The sequence below is a fragment of the Drosophila sechellia genome, chromosome 3L, assembly GCF_004382195.2.
Source record: "Drosophila sechellia strain sech25 chromosome 3L, ASM438219v1, whole genome shotgun sequence".
Taxonomy (NCBI): domain Eukaryota; kingdom Metazoa; phylum Arthropoda; class Insecta; order Diptera; family Drosophilidae; genus Drosophila; species Drosophila sechellia.
The window spans coordinates 19,612,010-19,622,569 of record NC_045951.1 but is presented as its reverse complement, the minus strand read 5'-3'; the positions used below and the strand labels follow the sequence as shown (position 1 = coordinate 19,622,569).

The 10,560-nt window shown below is 46.2% G+C and overlaps 2 protein-coding genes across 2 annotated transcripts; one reads left to right on the top strand and one right to left on the bottom strand.

The window, feature by feature from the left end:
- Positions 1-812: 812 nt before the first annotated feature.
- Positions 813-2,320, bottom strand: LOC6616240 (leucine-rich repeat-containing protein 56). The gene is made up of 2 exons (XM_002040564.2): positions 1,923-2,320; positions 813-1,858 (listed from the first exon to the last, which is right to left on the bottom strand). The coding sequence occupies exons 1-2, from the start codon at positions 2,247-2,249 to the stop codon at positions 980-982; spliced, it is 1,206 nt and encodes a 401-aa protein (XP_002040600.1). The 5' UTR covers positions 2,250-2,320; the 3' UTR covers positions 813-979.
- A 2,671-nt stretch (positions 2,321-4,991) lies between these two features.
- LOC6616616 (H2.0-like homeobox protein) lies at positions 4,992-10,265 on the top strand. The gene is made up of 5 exons (XM_002040563.2): positions 4,992-6,414; positions 7,116-7,548; positions 7,775-8,167; positions 9,346-9,523; positions 9,587-10,265. Exons 1-5 carry the CDS (start codon positions 5,469-5,471, stop codon positions 9,740-9,742), a joined length of 2,106 nt encoding a protein of 701 aa, XP_002040599.1. The 5' UTR covers positions 4,992-5,468; the 3' UTR covers positions 9,743-10,265.
- Positions 10,266-10,560: the final 295 nt, after the last annotated feature.

Here is a 10,560-nt window from a genome sequence, read left to right as displayed (position 1 = left end):
TACTAGTTTGAAGAATAAATAAATATTTTTCCTAGAAATAATTAACATACGCATTTATTTGCGTAGACAGCGGAAATGCCTCGGTTTTAGGACCAGGGATTTCCACAGTTCCATTAAATCTATCACTTATCAAGAAGTAGCCTTAATCTAGGTCTTATATAAAAGGGCACGTATTCAAAATCATTTTCAGTTCCAAAATGCAGATCATCGTGAAATTGCTGGTGAGTAAGCTAGTAAGTGAAAAAGTATCTTACGCTAAAATTAAACCTTTCCTAGGTTGTCCTTTGGGCATTATTTGCTGTTGTGTCTAGCACAGAAAATGGTCATACTAATGACAACACCCCCTGTGCATGGTGTACTTTTGACTGAATTTGAATTGGCTTGGTTTGGTCAAACGTATATGCATTCATATTTACTAGTTTGAAGAATAAATAAATATTTTTCCTAGAAATAATTAACAAACTCATTTATTTGCGTAGACAGCGCAAGCCTATCGCGTAACTTCATGTTGTTTATTTACACTTTGCACTATTCTTATTATCTTAGTCAATCTGCCTCCACTTCTATCGATCTGCTTTCCAAACTTAAGCTGTTTTCTAGGTGCTTTTACTAAGAGTTTCCAGTGTTGAAAGATGAATTCTAATATCTGCCCCCCCTGGCTGATGGCCTGGCGACGCCCTTGGTGTTGGAAACTCTTCCTTCCACCTGTTAAATACTTAAATAAATAGTATAGCTTTGGCTTCATTAATTAAGAAACAATCACAATAGTAAATGGACAAAAAAGTGAATTAATAAAACAAATACCGTAGCTCTTATGATGTAATTGTGTGTATTTATTTTACAAGCTCTTAAGCTTAATTAATTTTGTTTTTTTTTATTGTTCTGGTATAAGCAGTTGTACCAGTCAGGATTTTGAATCCTTATTCAGATCGTCTGTAATATTATTGTGTATAAAATATTAACTTTTTTTCAGTGTGGTCTATTCCAGCGTGGACTGTGTGCTGAAGACATAATGGGACGATGATTGGACGTCGAGGCTGTTGTTGGACGAGCAGGAGCTCATGGATGGCGACCGGGTGGATCGGGCCGAGGAGGCGGAAGACGATCCGCTGGAGGAGGAGGAACTGACCCAGGCGTGGCCACTGCGCCTCCGCCGCTGGCGCACTAGGCCCAAAACCGATCCTGCCACTAGAGTGGAGGCGGAGCTGGCCGAGACTTGGCGCCGTATGGCGGCATTTAGGGCGATAGGAACGGGTTCCGGAGCAGGTGCCGTGTTCGGCCGTTGTGCAGTCGTCTCGGAGCCAGACTCCAGATCACTTGACGCCGGGGATGTGGCCTCCTCCACCTCCACAGGAGCAGGCTCACCGTTCAACACCCGTCCATCCAATAGTTGCAGCGTGGGCACACTGCGCGCCAGGAGCGAGCGGTAGAGCGGCAAACGACACACGGGATTGCCCTGCAACTCCACCTCCTGCAGCTGCGGGCACATTCCCAGGAAGGAGAGCAGGCCCAGCTCACTGATCCGGTTGTTCCTTGCCTTGAGAACGCGCAGGTGGACCAGTTCGGCCAGCGGATCCACCCGCTGGATCATGTTTCCATCAGCGATTAGCACCCGGATGGCCGGCAATCCACTGGTGCCGTCGAAGCTATTCAGGCCGCAGTTGCTGATGTCCAGCCTGGTTAGCTGGAGGAGTCCGTAGCCCAGGTCGCGCAGGGAGCTCAGCACACTGCCACTCAGGTCGAGGGATTGGAGGCGCGGCAGGAAGAGCGACAGGCGGGACAGGCTGACTGTGTAGGAGATCACGCGCAGGCGCACTTGCTCCACCGCCTCCAGATCCGTGCGTTGCGTCACTCGGCGCTAAACGAACAATATTTTAATACCACTTCATCACTTTTAATTCTCAAGGTTAACGTGCACCCACCAGTAGCTCGTCCAGTGTCGGTTCCGGACCCTGTTGGGGCAGCACCACGGGCAGCAGGTGGACGAAGGCCGGAAGATGTTGTTCCTCCTCGGCAATGGCCACATCCCGATCGAAGGAGTTCCGGCGACCCAGTTGGCGCCGGTTGAACTGCATCCGCTGCTGCTGCTGGGCGGGATTCTGCTGATTTAGCCGCACCTCGGGCGGAGGCATCCGGACCTGGGCCAAGGCGGCCGGACCCGGCGGTGCCAGAAGGATGGGCAGTTCCGCCTGGAGCGAGTGATCCGGAGAGGACTCCAGGTAGTCCGCAGGTGCCTCCAGCAGTGGCATTATCAGTATTCCTCAGTGCAATACCTATCTCTTCAGTGGCCTGCTGTATTTTGTCTGTCTTTATTGACCTAACAACCCAAGCGTATCCACTGGCAACGCTACTTGGTGGCATTGTCACTCTCCATTGTTGTTATTCATTAGATCACTATTGAACGCTTTCCGGCTGAATATTATAAAAAAGAGCTTTCTTTCTTTGTATTCACTTTTTAGTTAGCGCTAGTTCATATTATTAACTTATAGTCAAAAAGTTTATGGTCCTAAATAGTAAGCAATAGCCTTCCAACATTTTACCTTACTAATCGAATAGATAGAATGTAGTAATAATTCTGTGCAGAGAACTGCAAAAGTGTCATTTTTTGCCACTCGATTCACACTCAATAATGTTGAGTTTCCCGTAAAAAACTTGGATGTTTCGTAGACACTCGAGTGCCTCGTAGGCAGTCGAGTGTCTGGATGCACTTGCTAGCGTGTTAGGATTCAGTATAATTTTGAAGCTAAAGTAGAAGGTCGCAATAATGGCAAAAACGCAAGACTTCGTGACAAATAAAATTATGAATGGATCTTACTCAGATGCCAATCAACGTAAAGGAAAACCTGTTGTTTGGAGCATTTTATGTGACATTTTAAAGAAGATGAAACTGTTCTAAATGGATGGCTGTTCTGCAGTAAATGCCGGAAAGTGCTCAAATTCTTACAAAAGGACACCTCCAATATATCCCGCCATAAATGTTGCCTAACATCAAGACGACCAAGGAATTTAAAATTGTTTCAGAAAGCTTCAAGAAAGAAACTATTAAAAAATGCACCCAATGGTGTTCTTTTGCAAGTAACAAAAAACACTGGTAAAACACTCGGGTGATTTTTATTGCCGCAAGTACACCCGGGTATTTTACTACACTTAGAGTGCCAGTGGCTTGCTGCAGTTCTCTGATTCTGTGCTCCATTTTTAATAAAAACCATTTTGACTAAATTTAATTGTTTACTAGAAGACTTTAATCAATGTACCCTAAATATTTTTAGTTTTAGGTGCATGTACTGTGAGAATAAACTTATCAATGCTGCCTTTTTGCAGCATTTTGTCGCCCGCAATCATTCCGCCGCAACAGCGTTTTCTTTTTGGCAATACGCCCACTGACGTCAGTGTGACGTCATGGTCGTGACGTTCGCACTCAAACTCTTTACCATCGACGTTCTTCTCGATTCCTCTTTCTGTCAAACTCTCTCTCTCGCTCTCTTCCAGGATGTCTGTCTGGCTTGGGAGAGCGGTGAGAGTTTCGCGGTTATTTTCTGTTCAGATGTTCAGATTGATTATAAGTTCTCTAGACATTTATGTGTACAATAGTCCAAAAATGTTATAACGCAAAATATTGATTTTTAATCATTTTTTTTTTTTCTGCATATTATGTTATATGGATATATATTCTGGATCCGCCCGCATCACAAACTTTTGCCATTTCAAGGGCCATTAGCCAACGCCAACGCCAGAAGGATTCTTAGTCTGTCCCGCTCTCTCTCTCTCTCGCTTTTCTCAGCTTTACTATAATCCAATTTTCCTGACGCCTGTCAAGCTTTTGCCGGCTTTTGTCAATTTTCCTCTGCTAAGAGGGAGGGGTTTGGCTCCTAAGGGAGGCACTGTTGTTGTTTTGGTTTTGGATTGAGCTTTTTCCATTGACGTCATCAGAGGCGAAAGCTGCGCAGTGAGCTGACATCCTACCACGCATTTATCGATTGCACAGAGGAGAAAGTGCGAAAGAGAGAGGTAGAACGAGAGAATGAGAGACGGAGAAAGTGATGTTGATTGTGTAGGAGAGAGAAGAAAATCGTGGGCGAAATCGGTTTTTGCAAAATATGACGTAGCGAAGGGAAGAATGTGATGCAAAAAACTAATTTAAAAGTAATCACAAAAATCTATAAAAGTCCATTTACTAACTAATTATTTCCACACATAGTTTCAAAAATCCCGCTCAATAAACAGCGAAGTTTCTTCCAGTGAAGCACAGCTGCTTTTTAAGTGTGAGTTCAGGTGTTGCCAATAAAATCCCATCTTCAGCTCGCACATTTTTATAGATGCCTAAAAATAGAATTTGTCAATAATACCAACAAACTCAAGCACAAGCAACACACATAGACACACACTATTACACAAACACCTGCAATGTGTGGGTGCACAGGCACGCACTGTTGACGTCATTGTCCTTAAAGCTCTAGCGCTCACTCTCTCGCGAACGGTTACTACGCTACAACTACATTGAAACGTGTTCGCTCTCAATGGCTTTCCAAAAATACCGTTCGCCTCTCATTGACGTCGACGTCGGCGTGGGCGTCACTGTTACAGTTAACAGGGGACCAAGCTTAACATTGGTTGGAGACTGCGCTTAAGCATTTGACACTGCCGGTCAGAAGACGGAAATGTAAAATTTTAAATATGAATGTTTTGAATGGCGAGGAAATTCGTAGACATGAAATATTAATTTAATTTCCAAAGTGTCTGGAAGATTGTAATATCGAGTCTGTCAATCGGTGATTAAATCAAAACAATTAAAGTTTTATAATAATTACAAATTTATATCATGCGCTCAAACCGTGGTGTATGTATGCTTTATCGACATTTCAGTCCGGATTCAAGTCGAAAAACTAACAGTATATTTTGCCACTGTTAACAGAGGCAGAGCAGTCGGCGTCAGAGGGTAATGTTGGCTTTAAAGTTGTGAGAGCCGCGTCTATTTAAGCCCCTCGCAATGACCAATTCGTTGTTATTGCAGAACAGAGTCTCGAACGCGTTGCTTTGGTTTCGGTTCCGTTCGCCTCGTGATTATTTTTTTTAGGAATATAAGAATAATGCACGGATAACGCCGTAATCGAGTAAAAATCGAACGCAGTACCGTAACACAGAGATTGATCTATCCGATAAGTGATCAGTTCTTCGGTCGTCAATGAAATCCGTATGTGCAGAGTGCGCTGAAGTGGAGCCTTGAGGAAATGCCACCAGCTCGCAGCTGAGCTGCATTCGCTGATTGTCGTTGTGGTCGTGTCCTCTCGCGGGTGTGTGTGTGTGTGTGTGGGTGTGCACTGTGTTATTTGGGTCAAAAGCTGCAGCAGCACAAAGTTCCCACTCCCAATCCCGTTTCCGTTCCCGTTCCCAGGGGGTGTCCACCTGTTATGCAGCTGGCCTAGTGGCTCAACTCGGCTCGGATCGGATCTAGCATCCCACAAGTCCACATGGACGCGAAGGTGCACCGCCAGCATCAGCGGCATCGCCGCACGGAGGCGCGACAGCGGCGCCTGGAACGGGAGGCGGTGGCTACGGGAGCGGCAGCTCCACCGCCCACCACGCCCGAGCGGGCAGAGGCCTTGGACTGTGCCACAGCCCTCAACGAGGGCGTGGCATCGGCGGATCCGGGCGGCAGCGGCGGTACGCCAAGCAGTGCGGGTCGCATCAGTGCCCAGAGCTCGGCGGACAGCATAGAACTGGTGGGTTCGCCCAGCCAGACGTCGCAGCAAACGGTGGTGCTGGTCAACGGCCACGCCCCGCCGGGCCAGGAGGAGGGGGAGGAGGAGTCGCCATTGGGCGCTGGCAATACCAGGGACTCACCGCCGCCGCCCAAGCAGAGCGATGGCAGTCGCAACTCATCCGGCGATGCGATGAGTCTGCGGGAGACCCTCCAGCAACTACCGGCCACCCATCACCATCGGTCCAGGCGCACTCACTCACCTGCTGATCCGGATGCGTCCTTTCATCGCGGAATACTTGGGTACATGGACCGGGAGCTCAAGCAGAGCTCCCCCACGCCCTCCGCCCCCGCCGGAACCGGAAACGGAACTGGAAACGGAACTAGCACGGGCGCATCGAGGAAGCAGCAGTCGCTTTCCGACCCTCAGGCCAGTCCCGCCCAGCGATCCCTGCGCTCGAGGAGCAGCTTCGACAAGAGTCCGCGGCGCAAGAGGAGCAAGTCGGAGTCCCGGAGGAGACGCGAACGGAAGCTAATAGCCGCCGGCGAGATGGAGGTCCGGCAGGCCAACGAAACCCTGATGCGGTACCTCAAGCAGTGCTCCGACATGCACGACGCCTCGCTCTCCGGCGAACTCGAGATCGACCAGAGCCTGGAGGAGAGACGCGTCCAGCGGAAGACCAAGTCGCAAAGGGACAAGCGGGGCCAGCTAATCTGTGAGTATATTTTAACTTTTAGAACTTAAGCACTCTCAAATCACTTACTTAAATTAAGGAATTAAAGTTATTTGATGATGATAATAGATCAATTAGTTTGTGTATTGCGACCAACAATTTATAAAAATGGTTACGGATTCCTTTGAAAATACTAAGCAAGTAATTTCATTGGCTTATTAAAGCAAGACAAGTTAAATGATAGTTGTGAAATACTTAAGGTTAATTAATTTAAATATTTCCGCTTGCGCTTGAATATCTTTTGTTTAAAAGTAATTGCCATTCAAAAAACAGTACCCCAAACCCAACGATAAATTCCGCAAAACGACTTGACTGATATTTTTTGGGTAGAGCCCGTGTTCCCCACTTCCGGATCTCAGTTCCCATTCAGTAAAACCAACTGCAGCAAAAGCTCCACCCATCCACCCATCTACCTGCTCATCCACCCACCACTTTCCCGATTCTGCGCACTCGCTCGTCTGAGCCATGATACCATGCCGTCTTAGCTTGTTTGATTATTCTTTAATTAACCTAAGTAGAACTGGTTGTCTTTTTCTTGTAAATCAGTTTATTTCAAGAGCCTTTACTATATATTTGATTCATTTTCTGTTTATAATAAACGTACAACAAATGGTTCTCATATGAAGCTGAGAATGGAACCACAAAGTAACAATAGTGTAATGATATCCCTCTTTCACCCACAGCCAAATTGTACTCGGCAGGCGGTATATCCTCGATTCTAAAGGAGCTGGCCGACGACATAGCTCCGGCCGATGGCGAGGAGATCTACAACCCGTTCACGCCGGTCGTCTCGCCCACGGACGATGCGCCCGCGCACATCGACAAGATGTTCCTGCAGACGTCATCCGGATATCGACCCGTGGAGCACAGCTACTACAAGCGCTCCTTCCTGGGGGCGGCTGTTCGTGGATCCGCCGGAATTTCGGTATCCGGCGGCGGAGGTGGATGTGGTGGTGGTGGCGGAGGAGGAGGTCGCCTCGATGGCATCTCGGCCGCGGAGCTTGGAGGCGCCGGTCGCCTCTTCCGCTCCAGCGGCAGCCACGGAATGGGTGGAAATGGAAGTGGGCGTGGCAGCTACGGTGATACCCGCTGTTTGCTGGATGCCGACTTTAATCGGTGAGTTGTGGGAAATAGAAAATATACCTCAGATTTCAGTTAGGCATATGAAAGTGACCATAAATAAGGTTATTATAAAACTCTTTCTTTATATTCTGGGGAAAATACTTGTATTAATTATTTGTGTTTAACTATTTGAGAAAATAAAGATATTTAAAAATACACACAATAGTGTAGAGATGTCAGTGATGTCACTCTAATCCAGCAATTTACTTCACTTTACTAGCAATGGGATCACCAGCAACATACAACTAGCCTGTGTAGTTCAACGAATCTGGCTGCTCATCTCGAATATATGCCACGGCTTGCTAGCCGGTCTAGCTCTGGCCCACCTACTCTTCGTGCTGAGCAGCCACCCCATGGACTGGGCCAAGGTCATCAATGGCATGAGTCTTGCGGGCGAGACGGTGTCATCCACGGCCCAACCCCCAGCCGCATCGACACCATCGCCGATGGATCTCGATTCTGGCAATCGAGGAACGGAGTCGGGCGAATCCTCATCCCCATCCGCAGCAGCATCCGGACTGACCCTGATAAGTGATTACGCCGGATTTGCGGAGATCTACTTGAATACCTTCTACTGCTTGGCCATAATCTGTCTGGTTTCCGTTTTCGATCGGTGAGTTTGGGCTCAAAGGATATCTTAGTGTAAAATAAGAAAAGGATTCTATTTAGCATAACTATAGATAGAACCCTTAAGCTAGCTTAGCTCTTTAGGCGATGGATTTTCTAATTTTCTAGTCACTTAGTCACAAATTCCAATTGCGTCCTTTGGGCTTTCGATGTCCTTTGGCTTGATTAAAAGCCAATTTGGCCTACCACGCAACCTTCGTAAAAGAGCGGCTAAAAATAGGAGGCCAAGAAGGGAATGCTTAGTGCTCAGTGGCAGCGATGGAGTTTCGCCACCAGAACTCATTGACCTCAGTTGGCGAAGGATTCGTTGGGAGTTTCATTGAGCTGGAAGCCAGCTGGAGGAAGTGGGTAGTTAGCCCTCGCACCTCCGGTTCTGCATACTTCCTTTATTTTTCTTTGTCTAGACACGAGGATATCGTTCCACACTGATGGATAGTGTGTGTGGAACTGATGGTGATGGCGATGGTGTGACCTCAATTTGGGTACTTGTTCGGCTTCGTGCTCTCATAGAAATAAAAATTTGCGGGGCTCGCATTGCGTGGCCGCTTTCATCAGACACAAAATATTTTAATGCCCTTAAACTTTGCTCTTTTTGCATGCCAAAGTCGCTGTCCACACACAAGCGAACCACCCTGGCTGCACTCTTGACCTTTAAAGGCTGCGCCAGTCGATGGCACAAGTGTGTGGGTGGTTTTGAATGGCTTGGGTGGCCGGGTGGTTGAGTGGTTGGGTTTTAGGTGGTCCAAAGGAACTGTCTGACGTTGTTTGCCCATTCGAATTGTGCCATTTTCGGCTGGCTGGATGGAAGTGTGAAACTGTGTATGACATTTCGCTTCGTTATCCCAGCGCCATTTGATTTATGTGCCGCTGTGGCTGTGCTAAATGTTAAGTATCTTCAGGCAGTGGAAGTGGAGTCTGTGTCCTGACCTTTGCCCCTCTGACAAACGGAGTGCTACGGGTAAATGTCAGGTCATGCAGAAATCTGTAGGAAGTGCACACCGTACGCAGCTGAACTTTCAGAAACTTTTATTCATGAATAAGTTATTTCCAGTGTGGGTGCGTATATCTAAGTGCGCCCACTTAATAATAGCTTAGAAGAAAATAAAATACATTTTTTTTAGTTATTGACTATAACTGCTTAACTTTGCCATTTCAAATTTGTAGGATGGACATCTGTCGCTGGAGCTTCTCGAACGCCAGCGAACTGATCTCCTTTCGGTGGCTCATCATCACCATGATCTATGTGGCGACAATAATCCTAACCATCTGCTCCGATTCCATCGACGAGAAGCTGTACCTGTTCAACAACAATGCCAACATAACGCTGACGCAACAGGAGATGGTAAGCGCAAGGATCGTGGTGATAAGTCTGTGTTCCATATCCAATCTACTCCATTTCGAGCAGCTGAGCAACAGTGTGCAGAGCGTGTGGAGCAGCCTGTCGGTGACGAGGAGCATTGCCGCCATATCCGGGTGGATTATGATCGGACTGACGCCGCAGGAGGATATGCTGTATGAGCACCTGGTGGACCTCACCAAATATCAGTTGACAAATAATTGAATTTAAGGCGACAAGTGTAAATATCGAACTCTTAGCAGCTATTGTTCAGTTATCGGCTTTTTATATGTACGGCATAATCGAAACGCAATAGGACTCTTATGCATACCCAAATCTTAAGCTTTAAAGTCGTCTCTTAAGGATTCACACTGATGCCCTTCGCAGGCCGCTAGAACAAACCCACGGGGAAACCGATAATATGACAACCAGAGAACCCAATGGTTAACCTTCGAGCTAGTTAACTAAGCAAATATAGTGAATACTCGTACTGTTAAAGCGAGAAGAATATGAAATACCTATATGTACCAGATAGCAGATAGATGTATTCATGTACTTACGCATATATACCATATGTTACCTACATAGATATACATATAGTACACATAATTGATATACATTACAAGCGCGAGTATAGAAATATTTACAATTCTTGAAATCATTTTACTCACACATATCGTCTTAAGATACAGAATCCTTTGTTATCTTTTTTTATCGTTGCGGCACTTTTACGGCAAAGGCTTCCCAAGTTAGATCCTCAGTCGATTAGGATCGCCTATATTCAGTATAATTTTAGCTAATGTGTTTTGTACAATATTTGCCTCCAGCAACCGTATGTGTGTATATAGAAGTGTATTTTACATTTATTTACATTGTTCAATTAAAGTTTTTTTGTTCAGTTAGTAAATCATTTTTCCTTTAGATACATGTAAACGGCAGATTAAGCTTCTACCTGAGCTGTATATAAACCGAGTGCAATAAAATAACGAATATTAAAGTTTAATTATACACTAACCAATATACAGAGACAAATGTAATAAAAA

Coding starts and splice junctions, on each gene's coding strand:
- LOC6616616 (XM_002040563.2), top strand. CDS start 5,469: ATGGACGCGAAGGTGCACCGCCAGCATCAGCGGCATCGCCGCACGGAG. Junction 6,415..7,115: donor CAAGCGGGGCCAGCTAATCT/GTGAGTATATTT, acceptor TTTCACCCACAG/CCAAATTGTACTCGGCAGGC. Junction 9,524..9,586: donor CGCTGACGCAACAGGAGATG/GTAAGCGCAAGG, acceptor CATTTCGAGCAG/CTGAGCAACAGTGTGCAGAG.
- LOC6616240 (XM_002040564.2), bottom strand. CDS start 2,249: ATGCCACTGCTGGAGGCACCTGCGGACTACCTGGAGTCCTCTCCGGAT. Junction 1,859..1,922: donor CGACACTGGACGAGCTACTG/GTGGGTGCACGT, acceptor TTGTTCGTTTAG/CGCCGAGTGACGCAACGCAC.